The following is a 24,796-nucleotide window of genomic DNA, read 5'->3' on the forward strand; positions in this document are numbered from 1 at the left end:
AGAAGAATGACTGGTCCCCCGTCATCCCCTGGGGTTCCCCCAAAACTACTTTGGTCTCGTTAGAAGTGTGGATGAACCAGCCCTGGCAGTAGGCGGACTCAAACCGGCGCTGTTTGCTCATTTCAGCCTTCATGTAGAAGACAAAAACGCCTGGATCTCCTCATCATCCTTCCTGATGCTTTTCAGTCTGTCACAAGACTGAAAGGACGTGTACAGGTTAAAACTATCAAAACCTTCTTCCTTATGATGTTTTTTGACTGTCATTTTGACCATTTCTGAATGTTAGTCCATGTGTTTCTTTGGGCTATAATAGTAAAGGACAAATTCAATATTTTATCAAATAAACCTAAAGAAGTCCTAAAATTCTACATCCAATAGCTAAATGATCCATGGTATGACCATCTTAAAACAATTCCATATGTTAACTTAGTACCCTAACCCTATTAGCTAACCCTAACCCTATCCCTAGTAGCTAACCCTAACCCTAGTAGCTAACCCTAACAGCTAACCCTAGTAGCTAACCCTAGTAGCTAACCCTAACCCTATTAGCTAACCCTAGTAGCTAACCCTAACCCTAGTAGCTAACCCTAACAGCTAACCCTAGTAGCTAACCCTAACAGCTAACCCTAGTAGCTAACCCTAACCCTATTAGCTAACCCTAGTAGCTAACCTTAACCCTATTAGCTAACCCTAGTAGCTAACCCTAACCCTATTAGCTAACCCTAGTAGCTAACTCTAACCCTAGTCAAATATATGCATTTTTATTTTATTTTAGGGGTCCTAAAACTCTACATCCAATAGCTAAATGATCCATGGTATGACCATATGTTAGTTTAGTAGATCCTGGACTAAATGTTGTGTTAAGTTAAACCCAGGAATGATAAAGTAAGGTCCATCTGGGTGAGAACTCAAGGTAATACATGTCAGATTATGAGTTTAACAAGTATTACTGTGTATTTTGGGCACTAGACCTGTGGTAAATATCCCTTTATTATACTGTTTAGAAATAATTTTATGACCTGAACCTAAATACATGCAAATTATGTGAGTTTCAAAATGCAAATATACCCGAAGCGCTCACCAACAATATAGTGCCATCTGTAGGTCTCATTGAACTGAAATAGTGAAAATACACCTGAAGATCTCACCAAACTTGTAAAATATATATATTTTTAAAAATCTGTTAAAAAAATATGGGAGCCTCTTAATTGTAAAGAGCAGGCTGTTGAGACTGAAGACAAATGGTCTCTGGACTACCAAGTAGCTCAGAGTTGTAGGAGTTCTCTCAAGATGAGTAAATGGAGTACTTTCCTAAATCACAAGTTCACGGACACCATCTGGCCAAAGGGTGGTTCCCTGGACCGAGCAAGAATCAAACGCCGCCACAAAAAGTCATTTGAAATGAAACACGGTCGGGACCGTGACCAATGCCTCCTGACATTAACATTATTTTCCAGTTTGGCTAATTTGAAAACACCAGACTTCAGTGGTTGAATCTCAAACACAACATGCATCAACTAGATGAGGAACTGGAGTCACAAAGATCTCAAATTCAAGACCTCATCCAACCCCGACAGAACACGCTCCGTAGTAGGGGAAAACTAACCAGGTGACGTCGACCAGGTTCACCGGTTGGGAAGCGAAACTGCTGTCAGGGGACATGTAGTGAAATGTGCTAGGCTAAACCCCGCAACTCTCCTACCTATCCCAACGACACCATCCATCCCTGCTGTCTAGACGTGATGGTGACAACGTCACTGCCAACCAGGACTTGTGTGACGTGCCTCTGTTAAATGCTGACTTAGTGTCATATTCAGATGGGTCATCCTACCTGGACCAAATGGGAAATAGATGGGCGGGGCCCGCGGTAGTCACAGACCACACACGGCTAGGGTCTGCTCCGTTACATCCTGGTACCTCAGCACAGTTGGCAGAGGGGTTACGACGCTGACACACGCGTTGATGCTGACAGAGGGATGGTGCCTCGATCTTCACCATCAGCGTTATTACGCAAAAAGGTACGCAGCATCATCTGGATGTGTGCAACAACAATTCAACATTCCCCTTCTGCTACCACTTCTGTCAAGTCGTCTACACATGCAGTTTTACACCAACATACACCACCACACAGAACGCACTGCAACGCACTGCAGCAAGGCAAACGCAGCGTTCCATTGGAAATGAATGTACTTCTGATGTACCAAAACGTCATGACGCCGTCGGTGTGATGGAGGCGTAAGAAGGTGACAATCTATACTGATTCAAGGTATGCATGTGGTGTTTGCCAGGACTTCAGGAGGTTGTGGAAACGGCGTGGGTTTATGACGTTGTTAAACACGACGGTAGCGGCATTGTTAGGAGCGGCGGCGTTACCCAACGCTGGTGCCATTATTAAATGTGCCGCCCACTTTTAGGGCCAATTCTGTTACGAAAGGGGATGCCAGCGCTGACATGGCTGCGAAAGCAGCAGCGGCCATGGTTCCTCCTCCTCCCCTCACCCACGGTTCCGACTCCTCCCCTCACCCACGGTTCCGACTCCTCCCCTCACCCACGGTTCCGACTCCTCCCCTCACCCACGGTTCCGACTCCTCCCCTCACCCACGGTTCCGACTCCTCCCCTCACCCATGGTTCCGACTCCTCCCCTCACCCATGGTTCCGACTCCTCCCCTCACCCATGGTTCCGACTCCTCCCCTCACCCATGGTGACTCCTCCCCTCACCCATGGTGACTCCTCCCCTCACCCATGGTGACTCCTCCCCTCACCCATGGTGACTGTACATACTTCTACTGATGCTGTTAATATGCAAAACAATGCTGATACCGTTGAAAAGTGGTGTTTGATGTCTTCAGGCTGAAAACCCGACGACGACGACGTCTGGCGCCCCCCAGACGGCCGCACGCCACTCATACTACTTCCCCATCTTGCACACATACGTATAGTATCATGGAACGACGCATGAGTCCAAGGAGAGATGTTAGGAATGTGTAGGAAAGAATGGTATTGTCCCAAATTTGGCCCAATTTGCAAAAACAAAATGGTTAAAAAGATCTGAAACACAACATGAAAACAACCACTCCAGTTACTGGGATGGGAACCAGATCACTACCATGGGAACCCTTTGGAAAGCTTCAAATCAATGTCATCTGTTTACCACCAAGTGAAGGGTCAAAAATATTGTTTGTATTAGATACGTTCTCCAAGTGGGTTGAAGTCGCCCCCCCCCCACTAGGAGGAATGTTGCTACCACCGAAGCTAAAACCCTGTTGAGAGACTATATTCCCAGATGGGGAGTGCCTGGGCACCTGGAAAGTGACCAGGGCCCGGAATTTATGACTGATAAACAGATGAACTGCGAGTTGGATGTGTGATTGAAAACCAAACGGAGGACTTGTCTTTCTCCTGTGAGTTTGATGTGTGATTGAAAACCAAACGGAGGACTTGTCTTTCTCCTGTGAGTTTGATGACGCACAATTGGCCTAGCGTCGTCCGGGTTAGGGAGGGCTTGGCCAGTAGGGATATCCTTGTCTCATCGCACACCAGCGCGCGTCAACCAAGGTTGCCAGGTGCACGGTGTTTCCTCCGACACATTGGTGTGGCTGGCTTGCACACTGTGTTAAGAAGCAGTGCGGCTTGGTTGGGTTGTGTTTCGGAGGACGCATGACTTTCGACCTTCGTCTCTCCTGAGCCGTACGGGAGTTGTAGCGATGAGACAAGATAGTAACTACTAACAACAATTGCATTCCCTGAAATTGGGGATAAAAAGGGGGTAAAATTATTATTTTAAAAATGTGAAAAATGCTAAAACTGTTAACACCGCCATTCTCTTCAGTTGTGACGCAGCAAGTGATCGTGGTCTGTTACCACGTATGACACGGACAATTATAAACTGGGTGGTTCTAATTGTCTGACAGCCGTGGTATATTTAAGCAATAAGGCACGGGGGGGTAATATATAGTATAGTGCGGCGCACAATTGGCTCAGCGTCGTCCGGGTTTGGCTGGGGTAGGCTGTCATTGTAAATAAGAATTTGTTCTTAACTAACTTGCCCAGTTAAATAAAGGTTCAATAAATAAAGTGTAAATACATTTAAAACACACATTCCGTTTGCTCCGTTCCAGCCATTGTTATGAGCCGTTCTCCCCTCAGCAGAAGTTCCTACTGGAGATAGTGGAGGCTGCTGAGGGAGTCTATGGTAGAAGTTCCTATTGGAGATAGTGGAGGCTGCTGAGGGAGTCTATGGTAGAAGTTCCTATTGGAGATAGTGGAGGCTGCTGAGGGAGTCTATGGTAGAAGTTCCTATTGGAGATAGACTCCTGGGGAAGTGGTCACAGAGGAGGGCTTGACTCTAATCACTCCTGTACCTTTCAGCAACGCTACTCATGACCAGATGCTATAACCACACGGTCTGACATCCAGTGTTCTATTTCAAACCACCAGCTGTCTCTCATGAAGGAACTCATCTCAGCTGTATCTTGGACATGGGAGAGCCCCTCAGCTGGTAATGAACACAGAGCAGACATGTCAAGTCCCTATTGATTACGGTGTTGAAGTTCTCTTTTCCCAACGACGACACATTTTTTATTTAACCTTTGTTTAACCAGGCAAGTCAGTTAAGAACAAATTCTTATTTACAATGACAGCCTAGGAACAGTGGGTTAACTGCCTTGTTCAGGGGCAGAACGACAGATTTTTACCTTGGCAGCTCAGGGATTCGATCTAGCGGCAGGGTAGCCAAGGTACAAATCTGTCGTTCTGCTCCTGAACAGGCAGTAAACCCACTGTTCCTAGGCTGTCATTGTAAATAAGAATGTGTTCTTAACTGACTTGCCTAGTTAAATAAAGGTTAAATAAAATAGCAACCTTTTGGTTACTGGCCCAATGCACTAACCACTAGGCTACCTTCCCTAGAACAACTGAACATACCTGTTCTGTATATTCCCACTATCCTTAAAGAACTCACTGAGTTGCATGAATTGACTGAGTCTGCCGTGCCCATATCACCCAGTTGAAGGCTAACCACCATTATACATTCCTCTGTAAAATGTCAAGGTGAAAGCTGCAATTGGTTCCTTTAGCAGTGAAAGGGGGACTGGTGAACAGACTGACCTCTGGTAAACAACAATCCTGGGATGACTCACTGTTGGTGAATGCCTGTAAACTGACTGTAGTTGTGCTCCGTACCTTTCATATGGGTTATGACCCGATGTCTGTGCTGCCTAGTGCCGGGCGGTACAGAGGGCAGGTATGATGATGTCACTACTGATTGTGAAAATGCTGGTAAAAGTGACCCCTTCGACGATGGACCGAGACGTCACTCCCTACCTTGTACCACTACAATAAGGAGCCAGAGGACTATAGCTCGCCTGAAATACCTGACCGCAATGTCTATTAGAGGGCCCTGAACCACCTGACCCCAATGTCTATTAGAGGGCCTTGAACCACCTGACCCCAATGTCTATTAGAGGGCCCTGAACCACCTGACCCCAATGTCTATTAGAGGGCCCTGAACCACCTGACCCCAATGTCTATTAGAGGGCCTTGAACCACCTGACCCCAATGTCTATTAGAGGGCCTTGAACCACCTGACCCCAATGTCTATTAGAGGGCCCTGAACCACCTGACCCCAATGTCTATTAGAGGGCCCTGAACCACCTGACCCCAATGTCTATTGGAGGGCCTTGAACCACCTGACCCCAATGTCTATTGGAGGGCCTTGAACCACCTGACCCCAATGTCTATTAGAGGGCCTTGAACCACCTGACCCCAATGTCTATTGGAGGGCCTTGAACCACCTGACCCCAATGTCTATTAGAGGGCCTTGAACCACCTGACCATAATGTCTATTAGAGGGCCTTGAACCACCTGACCGCAATGTCTATTAGAGGGCCTTGAACCACCTGACCCCAATGTCTATTAGAGGACCTTGAACCACCTGACCCCAATGTCTATTAGAGGGCCTTGAACCACCTGACCCCAATGTCTATTAGAGAGCCTTGAACCACATGACCCCAATGTCTATTAGAGGGCCTTGAACCACCTGACCCCAATGTCTATTAGAGGGCCTTGAACCACCTGACCCCAATGTATATTAGAAGGCCTTGAACCACCTAACCCCAATGTCTATTAGAGAGCCTTGAACCACCTAACCCCAATGTATATTAGAGGGCCTTGAACCACCTAACCCCAATGTCTAGAGAGCCTTGAACCACCTGACCCCAATGTCTATTAGAGGGCCTTGAACCACCTGACCCCAATGTATATTAGAAGGCCTTGAACCACCTAACCCCAATGTCTATTAGAGAGCCTTGAACCACCTAACCCCAATGTATATTAGAGGGCCTTGAACCACCTAACCCCAATGTCTAGAGAGCCTTGAACCACCTGACCCCAATGTCTATTAGAGGGCCTTGAACCACCTAACCTCAATGTATATTAGAGAGCCTTGAACCACCTAACCCCAATGTATATTAGAGGGCCTTGAACCACCTGACCCCAATGTATATTAGAAGGCCTTGAACCACCTGACCCCAATGTATATTAGAGAGCCTTGAACCACCTGACCCCAATGTCTATTAGAGAGCCTTGAACCACCTAACCCCAATGTATATTAGAGGGCCTTGAACCACCTGACCCCAATGTATATTAGAAGGCCTTGAACCACCTGACCCCAATGTCTATTAGAGGGCCTTGAACCACCTGACCCCAATGTCTATTAGAGGGCCTTGAACCACCTGACCCCAATGTCTATTAGAGAGCCTTGAACCACCTAACCCCAATGTATATTAGAGGGCCTTGAACCACCTGACCCCAATGTCTATTAGAGGGCCTTGAACCACCTGACCCCAATGTATATTAGAAGGCCTTGAACCACCTGACCCCAATGTATATTAGAAGGCCTTGAACCACCTAACCCCGCTTTTGACACCTTGTTGAGTCCATGCCCCGACAAATTGAGGCTGTTCTGAGGGCAAAGGGGGGGGACTGGGGGTGCAACTCAGTATTAGAAAGGTGTTCCTAATGTTCGGTATAGTCAGGGTATAGTCGGGGTATAGTCGGGGTATAGTCGGGGTATAGTCGGGGTATAGTCGGGGTATAGTCAGTGTATAGTCAGGGTATAGTCGGGGTATAGTCGGGGTATAGTCGGGGTATAGTCGGGGTATAGTCGGGGTATAGTCAGGGTATAGTCAGGGTATAGTCAGGGTATAGTCAGTGTATGCTGTGACCTTGTGAGGAGTTATTTGTGTATCTGTAAAAAATATTCTCTCTTTAGGGAAGTAGTATTGAGAGTCTGTTGTACTGTTTTGCTGCCCTGCAATAAATACAGTATGAGAACCCAACTTGATACTCTCCTTTTATAGTTTGGTTTGTCAGGGCCTTGCTAACATTAGTCTTAGCAGCAGAAAGCAGAAGGGTATGTGCTCACCCCAACACAGAGAGAGACTCGCTCTCCGTCCTTAACACACTTGAGGAAACAGTTAGAGCTGGTGAAGTTGAGCACCACAGGGACCCCCCGAAACTCTCCGTCCACACAGTCAGACTTGTAGTGATAGATGGTGATCTTCTCTGGAATAAATCAATAAACAAAAATCAGTAATCAGTTATTACCATAGTAACAAAAAACATTGGGATAAAGTTAGCGTTCGCAGTCTGTAGTCCAGACTGTCCATCATCAAGTTAATATTTGTACACTAATTGCCATGGCAACGTTTAATAAACAGTTTTATAATTGTTATTATGATAAAAGAATAAGAAAATCGACGACATAATACAAAAACACAATGTTTTATAACAAACCTGGAGTTGCTGACAAACTAGGAATACTCCACATCATACGTGTCAGTCTACGCCGAAGGTACATGCGGCATAAATAGTTTTCAATAAAGAGGTTGTCCAACTGTTGTACTTTCTCCAAGTTGCCCATTCCCCGTGACACTGAACACAAAGAGAGAGAAACAAAACACACAAAACGGTCATCAGAAAATACAATGAAGAAGATGAGGAAGCACACCTCAACAAGCTCTTCGTTTGGATGACGTCATTGTTTGGGACCCATGGCAGAGCATTGGTGAAGCAGCACAATGAAATAATCCCATGGTGCTGAGAGTGGAGGAGATGTGGAAGGGATGCAGTCTAGTTTATAACTATGTGGAGGAGATGTGGACGGGATCCAGTCTAGTTTATAACTATGTGGAGGAGATGTGGACGGGATCCAGTCTAGTTTATAACTATGTGGAGGAGATGTGGACGGGATCCAGTCTAGTTTATAACTATGTGGAGGAGATGTGGAAGGGATCCAGTCTAGTTTATAAATACGTGGAAGGGATCCAGTCTAGTTTATAACTATGTGGAGGAGATGTGGAAAGGATCCAGTCTAGTTTATAACTATGTGGAGGAGATGTGGAAGGAATCCAGTCTAGTTTATAACTATGTGGAGGAGATGTGGAAGGGATCCAGTCTAGTTTATAACTATGTGGAGGAGATGTGGAAGGGATCCAGTCTAGTTTATAACTATGTGGAGGAGATGTGGACGGGATCCAGTCTAGTTTATAACTATGTGGAGGAGATGTGGAAGGGAACCAGTCTAGTTTATAACTATGTGGAGGAGATGTGGAAGGGATCCAGTCTAGTTTATAACTATGTGGAGGAGATGTGGAAGGGATCCAGTCTAGTTTATAACTATGTGGAGGAGTGGAAGGGATCCAGTCTAGTTTATAACTATGTGGAGGAGATGTGGAAGAGGTCCAGTCTAGTTTATAACTATGTGGAGGAGATGTGGAAGTGGTCCAGTCTAGTTTATAACTACGTGGAGGAGATGTGGAAGGGATCCAGTCTAGTTTATAACTATGTGGAAGGGATCCAGTCTAGTTTATAACTATGTGGTAGGGATCCAGTCTAGTTTATAACTATGTGGAAGGGATCCAGTCTAGTTTATAACTATGTGGAGGAGTGGAAGGGATCCAGTCTAGTTTATAAATACGTGGACATGGTGATTGTGATATGGTATTCATGACCAGGGTTTCACTTCTCTGTCGGAAAGGTCATGGGAGCCAGTAATGAGGGAAGTGTATTTTACATTACACAAAATAACCTGTATTTACTCAGAAATTATGTGATTAAATGGTTCATTCACAGTAATAAATATGAAAATAAAATATAGCTTCTATAAGCACCACTAGCCACGATTTGGAACCAGTTAGAGTTAAATACATTGTAATTATACTGTAATAAAATATAGCTTCTATAAGCACCACTAGCCACGATTTGGAACCAGTTAGAGTTAAATACATTGTAATTATACTGTAATAAAATATAGCTTCTATAAGCACCACTAGCCACGATTTGGAACCAGTTAGAGTTAAATACATTGTAATTATACTGTAATAAAATATAGCTTCTATAAGCACCACTAGCCACGATTTGGAACCAGTTAGAGTTAAATACATTGTAATTATACTGTAATAAAATATAGCTTCTATAAGCACCACTAGCCACGATTTGGAACCAGTTAGAGTTAAATACATTGTAATTATACTGTAATAAAATATAGCTTCTATAAGCACCACTAGCCACGATTTGGAACCAGTTAGAGTTAAATACATTGTAATTATACTGTAATAAAATATAGCTTCTACAAGCACCACTAGCCACGATTTGGAACCAGTTAGAGTTAAATACATTGTAATTATACTGTAATAAAATATAGCTTCTATAAGCACCACTAGCCACGATTTGGAACCAGGTAGAGTTCAGTAAGTACCAGAAAGTATCTGTTGTCACCATACAATGTCTTCTTAAATGCCAGGCAAAAACCAGTTACAACAGTAGAATAAAATGCTCCAGAAGCACTGGTCGGTTGGCAGTACCGATACTGTTAATAAAAGGAACAGCCTACTTACCAACCAGACGGGTTGAATCTTCTGAAGTCAGCACCAGAACATACCCAGGGTACACCCTGGTTAGATGAAAATGAAGGGTGGCCTGCTGTGGTCTAGCTTGTGGTTATATGCTGCCACTCCCCAGTGCTCATGTATCGTGTCTGCCTGGGTACGAAACCATCCCACTATCTATTGAACACAATCTTCTCCTGTCTTTCCTGTCCCCTCTACTCACTGTCCTATCAATTAAAAGTCAAAAATACAAGTGTGCTGGGAACTGCCCCCACTGCTTACAAATACATATTATTAAAACTTACCCAAGGTGACTTTGCTGGACTCTGCGACCATGACAACCTCGTTGAAGTTACAATCCGACTTGCCACAGTTGTGACAAGAGCTCCCGTCACCGCAGCCACGCCCCCTCACCACAGAGATTCTGGTGTTCGTCATGGCAACCAGGAACAGATCATCAACCTCCCCATCGGCTTTGTTGACATCCTCTTCTGTGAGGTCTTCCATGGGGCGGTAGGAGTCACTTTGTTCAGGGACGATACATGACGTTATACATTTTATATGGAGATTCGTGTGAGGCCAGCGGTCCATTAAAACAGGGTTTCCCCAAACTAGGTCCCGGGGCCCCCTGGGTGAACGCTTTGGTTTTTACCCCAGCACTACACAGCTGATTCAAATAATGAAAGCTTGACGATGAGTTGGGTATTTGAATCAGCTGTGTTATGCTACGGCAGAAACCTAAACGTGCTCGGGGTTTGGGAAACATTAAATTACATTCTACACTAAATATAATATGCGTGTCAACACACATTCCAGGAATATACAGTGAGCTCTAAAAATATTGGAGTGTAACATATTTTTTGGGGGAGTTTGACTCTGTACTCCAGCACTTTGGATTTTAGATGATACAATGACTGTCAGCTTTAATACAGCTAATCTATTATTTACTATTCATTTCTACTGGGCACAAAGTCATCTAAAAAAACTACCAAAACAAACAGCAAATGCATCCAACAAATTTGTAGAGTCACAAGTTTCATGTAAATCATTACGTGCTGTGAATATGGGACCACATACTTAAATATGTATTAAAGTAGTAAAAAGTTTAGTAAATTTGTCCCAATACTTTTGGCCCCCTAAAATGTGGGGACTATGTACAAAAAACAGTTAATGGATGATTGACTGACTGATTGAGTGATTGAGTGATACTGACTGATTGAGTGATACTGACTGACTGACTGACTGACTGAGCCCACCTCTCCAGGTCGTCCAGGTCATCCTCTCGTCTCATCTCCAGGCTGAAGCTGAGTATGGTGTTCTCCTTGGAGACCGGGTGGAGAGCCCTGGCCTCAGCCCCATCCTCTGGGCATCTCTCTGGTGGAGGAGCCCTGCTGGCTTGGTGGACAGTCTAGAGAGATGGGAAGATAACAGACAATACTTATCTGAATAACAACACTGATGTCCTTCCTCTTCCTCCCTGGAGAGGTGAAGAAACCTGTGCACCATAAACAACGGCATCACCGCTGTCAATTTAAGGGACTTCATTAACATGGGAAACATATGTTTACATTGCCAAAGCAAGTGAAATAGATACAATTAAAATAAACAATAAAACATTTACATCACACTCACAATAGTTCCAAAAGTATAAAGACATTTAAAAAGTCATGATGTCTGTATACAGTGTTGTAATGTTATGCAAATAGTTCAAGTACAAAAGGGAAATAAATAAGCATAAATATGGGTTGTATTTACAATGGTGTTTGTTCTTCACTGGTTGCCCTTTTCTTGTGGCAACAGGTCACACATCTTGCTGCTGTGATGTCACACTGTGGTATTTCACCCAGTAGATTTGGGAGTTTATCAACATTGGGTTTGATTTCAAAAATCTTTATGGTTCTGTACAATCTGAGGGTGTCTCTAATATGGTCATACATTTGGCAGGAGGTTAGGAAGTGCAGCTCAGTTTTCACCTCATTTTGTGGGCAGTGTGAACATAGCCTGTCTTCTCTTGAGAGCCAGGTATGCCTACGGCGGCCTTTCTCAATAGCAAGGCTATGTTAACGGAGTCTGTACAAAGCTTTCCTTAAGTTTGGGTCAGTCACAGTGGTCAGGTATTCTGCCACTGTGTACTCTCCGTTTTGGGCCAAATAGCATTCTAGTTTGCCCAGTTTTTTTGTTAATTATTTCCAATGTGTCAAGTAATTATCTTTTTGTTGTCTGATGATTTGGTTGGGTCTAATTGTGTTGCTGTCCTGGGGCTCTGTGGGGTGGGTTTGTGAACAGAGCCCCAGGACCAGCTTGCTTAGGGGACTCTTCTCTCTGTAGTGGTTTGCTTTGTATCCTTTTCATTGCTTTTTTCTGAATTTTGATCATTAGCGGGTATCGGCCTAATTCTGCTCTGCAGGCATTATTTGGTGTTTTATGTTGTACACTGAGGATAGTTTTGCAGAATTAAGCATACAGAGTCTGAATTTGGTGCTTGTCCCATTTTATGAATTCTTGGTTGGTGAGCAGACCCCAGACCTCTCAACCATAAAGGGTAATGGGTTCTATAACTGATTCAAGTATTTTTAGCCAAATCCTAATTGGTATGTTGAATTTTATGTTCCCTTTGATGGCACACGTTCCTCGCCTCGTCTCTCAGATCGTTCACAGCTTTGTGGAAGTGACCTGTGGTCCTGATGATTAAGTCGAGGTATGTATAGTTTCCTGTGTGCTCTAGGGCAACAGTGTCTAGATGGAATTTATATTTGTGGTCCTGGCGACTGGACCTTTTTTGGAACACCATTATTTTTTGTCTTACTGAGATTTACTGTCAGGGCCCAGGTCTGACAAAATTCCCCTGTCGCTCGCTCTCTCTCTCTCTCTGACTAATATTCAGATTAATGGGTTCAAACGGTGACTCAAAACATCAATCAATGTTAGTCACTTCTGGTAAATATCTTATTCACAGGTTGCACCTCAGTCACACCATTGTTATGAAAATGATCAAGCCGCCCTCTACCATCAGCCCTCTACCATCAGCCCTCTACCATCAGCCCTCTACCATCAGCCCTCTACCATCAGCCCTCTACCATCAGCCCTCTACCATCAGCGTTTTCCTTCTAAATTGGGCTACAATGAAAATGATGTCATGGGTAAAACGTATTGGTTGCAGGTTTTTTGGGCTACTTTTAAAATGCCTATGTAGGCTACTGTAGCCTACCATTTTATACAATAAATATGTTGAAATGACAATATGACTGGAGTCATTGCAAATCAATTAGTTTTTTACATTTATGGATAGCCAGGGGTTATCTCCAACATTCAGACATAATGTAGAAACAAAGCACGTGTGTTTAGTGAGTCTGCCAGATCAGAGGCATTAGGGATGACCAGGGATGTTCTCTGTTTAGTGAGTCCACCAGATCAGAGGCAGTAGGGATGACCAGGGATGTTCTCTGTTTAGTGAGTCTGCCAGATCAGAGGCAGTAGGGATGACCAGGGATGTTCTCTGTTTAGTGAGTCTGTCAGATCAGAGGCAGTAGGGATGACCAGGGATGTTCTCTGTTTAGTGAGTCTGCCAGATCAGAGGCAGTAGGGATGACCAGGGATGTTCTCTGTTTAGTGAGTCTGCCAGATCAGAGGCAGTAGGGATGACCAGGGATGTTCTCTGTTTAGTGAGTCCACCAGATCAGAGGCAGTAGGGATGACCAGGGATGTTCTCTGTTTAGTGAGTCTGCCAGATCAGAGGCAGTAGGGATGACCAGGGATGTTCTCTGTTTAGTGAGTCCACCAGATCAGAGGCAGTAGGGATGACCAGGGATGTTCTCTGTTTAGTGAGTCTGCCAGATCAGAGGCAGTAGGGATGACCAGGGATGTTCTCTGTTTAGTGAGTCTGCCAGATCAGATGCAGTAGAGATGACCAGGGATGTTCTCTGTTTAGTGAGTCCACCAGATCAGAGGCAGTAGGGATGACCAGGGATGTTCTCTGTTTAGTGAGTCTGCCAGATCAGAGGCAGTAGGGATGACCAGGGATGTTCTCTGTTTAGTGAGTCTGCCAGATCAGAGGCAGTAGGGATGACCAGGGATGTTCTCTGTTTAGTGAGTCTGCCAGATCAGAGGCAGTAGAGATGACCAGGGATGTTCTCTGTTTAGTGAGTCTGTCAGATCAGAGGCAGTAGGGATGACCAGGGATGTTCTCTGTTTAGTGAGTCCACCAGATCAGAGGCATTAGGGATGACCAGGGATGTTCTCTGTTTAGTGAGTCTGTCAGATCAGAGGCATTAGGGATGACCAGGGATGTTCTCTGTTTAGTGAGTCTGTCAGATCAGAGGCATTAGGGATGACCAGGGATGTTCTCTGTTTAGTGAGTCTGCCAGATCAGAGGCAGTAGGGATGACCAGGGATGTTCTCTGTTTAGTGAGTCCTCCAGATCAGAGGCAGGGGATGACCAGGGATGTTCTCTGTTTAGTGAGTCTGCCAGATCAGAGGCAGGGGATGACCAGGGATGTTCTCTGTTTAGTGAGTCTGCCAGATCAGAGGCAGTAGGGATGACCAGGGATGTTCTCTCGATAAATGTGTGAATTAGACACTTTCTGTCCTTAAAGCATTCAAAATGTAAAGAGTACTTTTGTCAGGGAAAATATATGGTGTAAAAGTACCTACTTTTTTTTTAAAGAATGTAGTAAAGTAAAAGTTGTCAAAAACATAAATAGTAAAGTACAGATACCCTAAAAAACAAAGTAATACTGAAGTATTCTTACTTAAGTACTTTAAACCACTGGATTTAATAAATAGGCTATATTATAACTTCAGTTTATTGTTGTTATACAATTATGAATGGCCATGTTTAGATAATGAAATTGGATGTTATCAATTGTGATCATGGTCACAGTGCTAACTCAATTGTGATCATGGTCACAGTGCTAACTCAATTGTGATCATGGTCACAGTGCTAACTCAATTGTGATCATGGTCACAGTGCTAACTCAATTGTGATCATGGTCACAGTGCTAACTCAATTGTGATCATGGTCACAGTGCTAACTCAATTGTGATCATGGTCACAGTGCTAACTCAATTGTGATCATGGTCACAGTGCTAACTCAATTGTGATCATGGTCACAGTGCTAACTCAATTGTGATCATGGTCACAGTGCTAACTCAATTGTGATCATGGTCACAGTGCTAACTCAATTGTGATCATGGTCACAGTGCTAACTCAATTGTGATCATGGTCACAGTACTAACTCAATTGCCAATCAGCTGTTTGTTGGAATTGATTATATTGAAAGTAAGTCAGTCAGATTAGACTACAGGTAAATAAATAAAAACACTGGCTGTTGTTGACAAGCATAGGTCTATCGTTCACATTTGGTTCAGTGATTGAAATTACGACCCCATCCTCAGTAGCCTATTCGGCAACTGAAGCACTTATTACCTTGAAATCGCCTCGATATTCATGTTGAATGAATTAGTCTGTCAATTCGAACTAAGCAAGCTGCTAAATCGTTCATGTTACATCTTGCCTAGGCTACTGTAGGTTATCTGAAATGAGATGTAGGCCTATCAGGGGCTATAAGCTACCTGCATCCAGCTACCCAAACCATGACGAAGTTGAATTACAATCATAAACCTGGATTTTAGTCATTAGGCCTAGCCTACGCTGATTGAAATGACAAGTCAATCTCGCAAATAGGCCATTTATAATGGTTTGTAGTCTTAACATCTGGCACATTTTCCAGAAAATAGCCCTACATTCGTTTTTTAAGTTTAATAAGGGCAAATTATCTTTTCTCTCACAAAATATAAGATGAACGTTTTACATGCTCCTAACCAACTGAGCTATTTTGTTCGTTTGTTTGCGTTGTTTGTTACTTGTTTTTTTTACTTATTTTGTACATAATGTTACCGTCTCTTACGACCAAAAATATCTTCTGGACATCAGAACTGCGATTATTCACCACGAACTGGAAGAAGCTTTTTCCTTTAACGAGTCTGACGAGACGGATATACTGGTTTCCCGGGAACAGGCCCAAATCCCCGTCATTTGCGTGAAGAAACGATGGAGGAAAAGAAGGTGCTGAGAATCCGTAGACCGAGCGAGTAAACTCCCACTGTTATCTGTTCTACTTGCTAACATGCAATCATTGGAAAATAAAATTAATGACCTACGATTACGTTTATCCTACCAACGGGACATTAAAAATGGTAATATCTTATGTTTCACCGAGTCGTGGCTGAATGACGACACGGACAATATAGAGCTGGTGGGATTTTCCATGCACCGGCAGAACAGAGAAGAAGCTACGTCTGGTAAGAGAAGGGGTGGGGGTGTGTGTCTTTTTGTCAATAACAGCTGTTGCACGATGTCTAAAATATTAAAGAAGTCTCGCGGTATTGCTTGCCTGAGGTAGAGTACCTTATGATAAGCTGTAGACCACACTATCTACCAAGAGAATTCTCATCTATATTATTCGTACCCATCTATTTATCACCACAGACCGATGCTGGCACTAAGACCGCACTCAACCGACTCTATAAGGCCATAAGCAAACAAGGAAATGCTTATCCAGAAGCGGCGCTCCTAGTGGGCGTGAACTTTAATGCAGGTAAACTTAAATCAGTTGTACCAATTTTTTGCCAGCATGTCACATGTGCAACCAGAGGTGGGAATAAAATACATTTAAAAAAACTCAACTTTACTCCACACAGAGATGCAAAGCTCCCCCTCGCCCTCCATTTGGCAAATCTGACCAGAATTCTATCCTCCCGATTCCTGCTTTACAAACAAAAACTAAAGCAGGAAGTACCGGTGACTCGCTCAATACAGAAGTGTTCCAGGATTCATCCATTGGCGTTGAGGAGTCATCGCCTTCATCAATAAGTGTATCGACGACGTCGTCCCCCACAGTGACTGTACATACATACCCCAACCAGAAGCCATGGATTACAGGCAACATCCGCATCGAGCTAAAGGCTAGAGCTGCCGCTTTCAAGGAGCGGGACACTAATCTGGACGCTTATAAGAAATTCCACTGTGCTCTCAGACGAACCATCAAACAAGTAAAGCATCAATACAAGATTAACTTTGAGTGTAGGGGGCAGTATTTCAGTTTTTGGGCAAAAAAAAAAACATACCCATTTGAAACTGCCTATTTCTCAGGCCCAGAAACTAGAATATGCATATAATTGTCAGATTAGGATAGAAAACACTCTAAAAAGTTTCCAAAACTGTCAAAATATTGTCTGAGTATAACAGAACTGATATTGCAGGCGAAAACCTGAGGAAAATCCAACAAGAAAGGTGCTGTTTTTCCTGAAAGCTCTCTGTTCCATTGGATGCCTTGCCTCCATTTAAAGGGATATCAACCAGATTCCTTTTCCTATGGCTTCCTCAAGCTGTGAACAGTCTTTAGATATAGTTTCAGGCTTTTATTTAGAAAAATTAGCGAGAAAGAACCCATCGTGTCAGTGGATGGCTGGGTGCCAGCAGAGTTTTTCATGCGCAACAGCCATTTTCTCTCTTTCGCCTATGGAAGAAGCTACATTCCGGTTGACATATTATCGATTATATATTGTAAAAACAACCTGAGGATTGATTATAAAAAACATTTGACATCTTTCTACGCACTTTACAGATACTACTACAAAGGGAAACCCAGACGAGAGCTGCCCAGTGACATGAGCCTACCAGGCGAGCTTAATGCCTTTTATGCTCGCTTCGAGGTAAGCAACACTGAAGTAGGCACGAGAGCACCAGCTGTTCTGGATGACTGTGCGATAACGCTCTCGGTAGCCGATGTGAGCAATACCTTTAAACAGGTCAACATTCACAAAGCTGCGGGACAGATGGATTACAAGGACGTGTACTCAAAGCATGCATGGCCCAACTGGCAAGTGTCTTCACTAAGATTTTCAAACTCTCCCTGACAGAGTCTGTCATACCTACATGTTTCAAGCAGACCACCATAGTCCCTGTGCCAAAGGGAGTGAAGGTAACCTGCCTAAATGATTACCGCCCTGTAGCACTCACATCAGAAGCCATGAAGTGCTTTGAAAGGCTGGTCATGGCTCACATCAATAGCATCCACCCAGATACCCTAGACCCACTCCAATTCACATATCGCCACTCCAATTCACATACCGCCCCAACAGATCCACAGATGACGCAATCTCAATCAACACTGCTCTTTCCCACCTGGACAAAAGGAACACATGTGAGAATGCTGCTCATTGAGTACAGCTCAGCATTCAACACCATAGTGCCCACGAAGCTCATCACTAAGCTAAGGACTAAACACCTCCCTCTGTAACTGGATCCTGGACTTCCTGATGGGCTGCCCCCAGGTGGTGAGGGTAGGCAACAACACATCTGCCACACTGATCCTCAACACTGGGGCCCCTCAGGGGTGTGTACTTAGTCCCCCCCTGTACTCCCTGTTCACCCACGTCTGCGTGGCTAAACACGACATCAACACCATCATTAAGTTCGCTGACGACAAGATTTGAAAAGATTTGGGTCCCCAGATCCTCAAAAAGTTCTACAGCCGCACCTTCGAGAGCATCCTGACCGGTTGCATCACCGCCTGGTATGGCAACTGCTCGGCATCTGACCGTAAGGCGCTACAGGTTCGCTAACTACTTCTCAGATAGAGTTCAGTGTGTCAAATTGGAGGGCCTGTTGTCCGGACCTCTGGCAGTCTCTATGGGGGTGCCACAGGGTTCAATTCTCAGGCCGACTCTTTTCTCTGTATATGTCAAGGATGTCGCTCTTGCTGCGGGTGATTCTTCGATCCACCTCTACACAGACGACACCATTCTGTATACATCTGGCCCTTCTTTGGACACTTAACAAACGAGCTTCAATGCCATACAACACTCCTTCCGTGGCCTCAAGCTGCTCTTAAATACTAGTAAAACGAAATGCATGCTCTTCAACCAATCGCGGCTCGCACCCCCGACTAGCATCACTACTCTGGACGGTTCTGACTTAGAATATGTGGACAACTATAAATACCTAGGTGTCTGGCTAGACTGTAAACTCTCCTTCCAGACTCACATTAAGCATCTCCAATCCAAAATTGGACATGCTTAATCTAGAATCGTCTTCCTATTTCGCAACAAAGCCTCCCTTCACTCATGCTGCCAAACATACTCTCGTAAAACTGACTATCCTACCAATCCCAGACTTCGATGTCATTTACAAAATAGCCTCCAACACTCTACTCAGCAAATTGGATGCAGTCTATCACAGTGCCATCCGTTTTGTCACCAAAACCTCATATACTACCCACCCCTGCGATTTGTATGCTTTTGTTGGCTGGTCCTCGCTACATATTCGTCGCCAAACCCACTGGCTCCAAGTCATCTATAAATCTTTGCTAGGTAAAGCTCCGCCTTATCTCAACTCACTGGTCACCATAGCAACACCCAACCGTCACACGTGCTCCAGCAGGTATATTTCACTGGCCATCCCCAAAGCCAACACCTCTTTTGGCCGCCTTTCCTTCATGTTCTCTGCTGCCAATGACTGGAACTAATTACAAAAATAAAAATCACTGAAGTTGGAGACATATCTTCCTCACTAACTTTAAGTGTCAGCTGTCAGAGCAGCTTACCGATCGCTGCAGCTGTACACAGCCCATCTGTAAATAGCCCATCCAACCAACTACATACCTCATCCCCATATTTGTTTTTCTGCTCTTTTGCACACCAGTATTTCTACTTGCACATATCACTCCAGTGTAAGTTGCTAAATTGTAATTACTTCACCTCCATGGCCTATTTATTGCCTTACCTCCTTACTTCATTTGCGCACCGTGTACACAGATTTTTCTATTGTGTTATTGACTGTACGTTTGTTTATCCCATGTGTAACTGTGTTGTTTTTGTCGCACTGCTTTGCTTTATCTTGGCCAGGTCACAGTTGTAAATGAGAACTTGTTCTCAACTGGCCTACCTGGTTAAATATTTTTTTTATTATATACAAAGCTGGTGCGTATGGCCCAACACGTCACTGGGGCCAAGCTTCCTGCCATCCAGGACCTATATACCAGGCAGTGTCAGAAGAAAGCCCATAAAATTGTAGGAGACTCCAGTCACCCTAATTTTATAGACTGTTTTCTCTGCTACCGCACAGCAAGCGGGTACCGGAGCGCCAAGTCTAGGACCAAAAGGCTCCTCAACAGCTTCTACCCCCAAGCAATAAGACGGCTTATATATTTTCTTCTTCATGAACTGCACTGGTTAAGGGCTTGTAAGTAAGAATTTCACGGTAAAGTCTACACTTGTTGTATTCGGCGCATGTGACAAATACAATTAGATTTGATATTCAAATTCCTTAGCTAGTCATATTAGTTCACAATAATTAGTATTTGATGGAAAACAGAATGTTGTTTCTTAAGTCTTTAGAAGTTAAGTCGATATTCACTCGATAACGTTATTGAAAAAAATGGTTTATTGGCTAATTGTGCCAACTCCTTTCTTGCTGCGAAAAAAACTAACAATTGTTAGTGTTTAGGCCTTGTGGGTGGGTTTTGAGTAATCCATTTCTGCCAGACCTGGCAACCCTGACCGGCGGCGTAATAGTGGTGCCCTAAAGTCGTGATAAGCCCAGTCATTCTGGACGGAGGGTACGGCTGTTTAGTCTAAATTACACTATAGTGACTGGAAATAAGATGACAATTTTTTGTAAGAAACAACTTTTCCAGCATTATCATGTCGTCAAATTTACTTTAGACAGATGGCAATGTTGTCATTAGCTAGCAAAGTTCGTCAAAAAATAGCTAGCAATGCTAACGGCAGCTACCTCAATTTTAGCTAACGTTATACTGCATCTAAAGTCAATCTGGCGACATCAAAATGAGGACAAAAGGTTTTGCTACTAATTATTTGCATCCTTTTGAATGGCATTGTATTTCTAACTTTTGATGAAATCTTAATCCGTGCTCATTGACAATACATTTTAGTAGAATGCTCAGTTGGGCATTAGTTCAAAACAATATTGTGATGAAACATGCAACCCATGAAGAGAGTGGAGTGATATAAGAACTCTCCTCCAGCTATATCACTCACCAACATGGGGTTTCCTTCCGTCAGAATCTTGGCGAAGGCCTCTGGGGATAGATCCTGTAGGTCCACTCCATTGATCGTCAGGAGCTTGTCTCCTTCACTGAGGAACAACAACACCACCACATACCTGTTTTATATATATTTGTATATATTTATTATGTTTTTTCATTGCAACTGCCAACCACAGGAGGACTCTCAATGAGTGTAAACTGCCTGCTGCCGCTCTGCTAATCATCAGACGGGGAAGGAGAGGAGGTAGAGGGCCCACGTGGGCAACTGTGGGTGCCCTGCCTTGATTGGGTAACTTATTAATAAAATAATTAAAATAAACTGCACAATCAATAAATGTGACTGGTCAATATGTCGGTATGACATTTTTGTATTCTTATAATTTAAAAAAAAATTTTTTTATCCAACCACCAGAGCCCGATCTCAATGTTAAAAATACACCAGAGATTTAGCGATGAAAATCGATAGATTATTATTTATTTTTTAAACTGTGAATTAAGTTTTATCACAAGCACATACAGGTGTCTGCCAAAATAAAGGAAACACCAACATAAAATGTCTTGAAGGGTGTTGTGCCACCACGAGCTGCCAGAATAGCTTCAATGTGCCTTGGCATAGATTCTACAAGTGGACCTAAACCACGTCAGGAAATTGCACCTGACGCCATAACATGTCATTTGTAGCAAACTATAGGCTACAGATTGTTGCTTGTGGCCATAGACATACAATCCATAGAAGGATTTTATAACCTCTTACCCTGGCAATTTAAACTCATGGGTACACTAGCAATGGATGCCAGTCCTGACTAAAATGGGAACTTCATCTATGGATTATATTTCTATGTTTGGTTCCGGATGTCGGTTTGCCCTTTTTGCACATTTCAAAATACAATATTGCGGGAAAAACAAAAACGTACAGTTTGGAAAGCAAATGTAAAGAGAAGTGCTGAAAAGAGAAGACTCATCTCTCTGTAGAACCAATAGAACAACACCCAACGTGTAGCTCATCTCGAGACAGGCTTTCTGTAGAACCAGTAGAACAACACCCAACGTGTAGCTCATCTTGAGACAGGCTTTCTGTAGAACCAATAGAACAACACCCAACGTGTAGCTCATCTTGAGACAGGCTTTCTGTAGAACCAATAGAACAACACCCAACGTGTAGCTCATCTCGAGACAGGCTTTCTGTAGAACCAGTAGAACAACACCCAACGTGTAGCTCATCTCGAGACAGGCTTTCTGTAGAACCAATAGAACAACACCCAACGTGTAGCTCATCTTGAGACAGGCTTTCTGTAGAACCAATAGAACAACACCCAACGTGTAGCTCATCTCGAGACAGGCTTTCTGTAGAACCAATAGAACAACACCCAACGTGTAGCTCATCTCGAGACAGGCTTTCTGTAGAACCAATAGAACAACACCCAACGTGTAGCTCATCTCGAGACAGGCTTTCTGTAGAACCAATAGAACAACACCCAACGTGTAGCTCATCTCGAGACAGGCTTTCTGTAGAACCAATAGAACAACACCCAACGTGTAGCTCATCTTGAGACAGGCTTTCTGTAGAACCAGTAGAACAACACCCAACGTGTAGCTCATCTTGAGACAGGCTTTCTGTAGAACCAATAGAACAACACCCAACGTGTAGCTCATCTCGAGACAGGCTTTCTGTAGAACCAATAGAACAACACCCAACGTGTAGCTCATCTCGAGACAGGCTTTCTGTAGAACCAATAGAACAACACCCAACGTGTAGCTCATCTCGAGACAGGCTTTCTGTAGAACCAATAGAACAACACCCAACGTGTAGCTCATCTCGAGACAGGCTTTCTGTAGAACCAGTAGAACAACACCCAACGTGTAGCTCATCTCGAGACAGGCTTTCTGTAGAACCAATAGAACAACACCCAACGTGTAGCTCATCTCGAGACAGGCTTTCTGTAGAACCAATAGAACAACACCCAACGTGTAGCTCATCTCGAGACAGGCTTTCTGTAGAACCAATAGAACAACACCCAACGTGTAGCTCATCTCGAGACAGGCTTTCTGTAGAACCAATAGAACAACACCCAACGTGTAGCTCATCTTGAGACAGGCTTTCTGTAGAACCAGTAGAACAACACCCAACGTGTAGCTCATCTTGAGACAGGCTTTCTGTAGAACCAATAGAACAACACCCAACGTGTAGCTCATCTCGAGACAGGCTTTCTGTAGAACCAATAGAACAACACCCAACGTGTAGCTCATCTTGAGACAGGCTTTCTGTAGAACCAATAGAACAACACCCAACGTGTAGCTCATCTTGAGACAGGCGTTTGCTACGACGGGCGCATCGGTCATCACCGTGAGTAGCCTATGGCTTCATCTTCATCATTAGGAAAGTCAGTGTGCCACTGGAAATTGTATTTAGCAGCCTACTGTAGCCTATGATATATATATATATATATATATACTGTACATTGCCTCCAAATATTGTACAATCTGTGTGTCGCTTCATTGGCTGGGGCTATTGTTTGCTTGAATTCATGACCAGATTGATCTCAGTTTGTCAGTGTCAGAGTAGCCGGTCATTTCGGTCATTTGTGTGGTATTAAAAAAGATTCAGCTAATGTCTTCTGGCATGTAAATTATGTAGATTTGCATGATATGCATTTTTAAAAAGGCAGATTTTTTTAAAGGGGATCTCAATAAAAAAAAAAAACAAAGCCCTGGGGCCTATGATTTCTTAATATGGCCCTGCACAGACCCCGTGGTTCAATCTACACAGACCTCGTGGTTCAATCTACACAGACCTCGTGGTTCAATCTGCACAGACCCCGTGGTTCAATCTACACAGACCCCGTGGTTCAATCTACACAGACCTCGTGGTTCAATCTGCACAGACCCCGTGGTTCAATCTACACAGACCTCGTGGTTCAATCTACACAGACCTCGTGGTTCAATCTACACAGACCCCGTGGTTCAATCTACACAGACCTCGTGGTTCAATCTACACAGACCTCGTGGTTCAATCTACACAGACCCCGTGGTTCAATCTACACAGACCTCGTGGTTCAATCTGCACAGACCTCGTGGTTCAATCTACACAGACCCCGTGGTTCAATCTACACAGACCTCGTGGTTCAATCTACACAGACCTCGTGGTTTAATCTACACAGACCCCGTGGTTCAATCTGCACAGACCTCGTGGTTCAATCTGCACAGACCTCGTGGTTCAATCTACACAGACCTCGTGGTTCAATCTACACAGACCTCGTGGTTCAATCTACACAGACCTCGTGGTTCAATCTACACAGACCTCGTGGTTCAATCTACACAGACCTCGTGGTTCAATCTACACAGACCTCGTGGTTCAATCTACACAGACCTCGTGGTTCAATCTACACAGACCTCGTGGTTCAATCTGCACAGACCCCGTGGTTCAATCTACACAGACCTCGTGGTTCAATCTACACAGACCCCGTGGTTCAATCTACACAGACCCCGTGGTTCAATCTACACAGACCCCGTGGTTCAATCTACACAGACCCCGTGGTTCAATCTACACAGACCCAGTGGTTCAATCTACACAGACCCAGTGGTTCAATCTACACAGACCTCGTGGTTCAATCTACACAGACCTCGTGGTTCAATCTACACAGACCCTGTGGTTCAATCTACACAGACCCCGTGGTTCAATCTACACAGACCCCGTGGTTCAATCTACACAGTCCCCGTGGTTCAATCTACACAGACCCCGTGGTTTAATCTACACAGACCCCGTGGTTTAATCTACACAGACCCCGTGGTTTAATCTACACAGACCCCGTGGTTCAATCTACACGGACCTGGAGAAAAAC

The 24,796-nt window shown here is 44.0% G+C and overlaps 1 protein-coding gene across 1 annotated transcript in view; it reads right to left on the minus strand.

The window, feature by feature from the left end:
- Positions 1-24,796, minus strand: part of LOC139402660 (uncharacterized) — a 28,367-nt gene that overhangs the window by 2,757 nt on the left and 814 nt on the right. The window contains exons 3-7 of the mRNA XM_071146547.1: positions 20,950-21,046; positions 11,146-11,297; positions 10,195-10,412; positions 7,797-7,934; positions 7,426-7,565 (exon numbers count right to left, since the gene is read on the minus strand). Coding sequence (XP_071002648.1) covers positions 7,426-7,565; positions 7,797-7,934; positions 10,195-10,412; positions 11,146-11,297; positions 20,950-21,046 — 745 coding nt within the window. The remainder of the gene's footprint in view (positions 1-7,425; positions 7,566-7,796; positions 7,935-10,194; positions 10,413-11,145; positions 11,298-20,949; positions 21,047-24,796) is intronic.

Source organism: Oncorhynchus clarkii, unplaced genomic scaffold, assembly GCF_045791955.1.
Source record: "Oncorhynchus clarkii lewisi isolate Uvic-CL-2024 unplaced genomic scaffold, UVic_Ocla_1.0 unplaced_contig_5436_pilon_pilon, whole genome shotgun sequence".
Classification (NCBI taxonomy): Eukaryota; Metazoa; Chordata; class Actinopteri; order Salmoniformes; family Salmonidae; genus Oncorhynchus; species Oncorhynchus clarkii.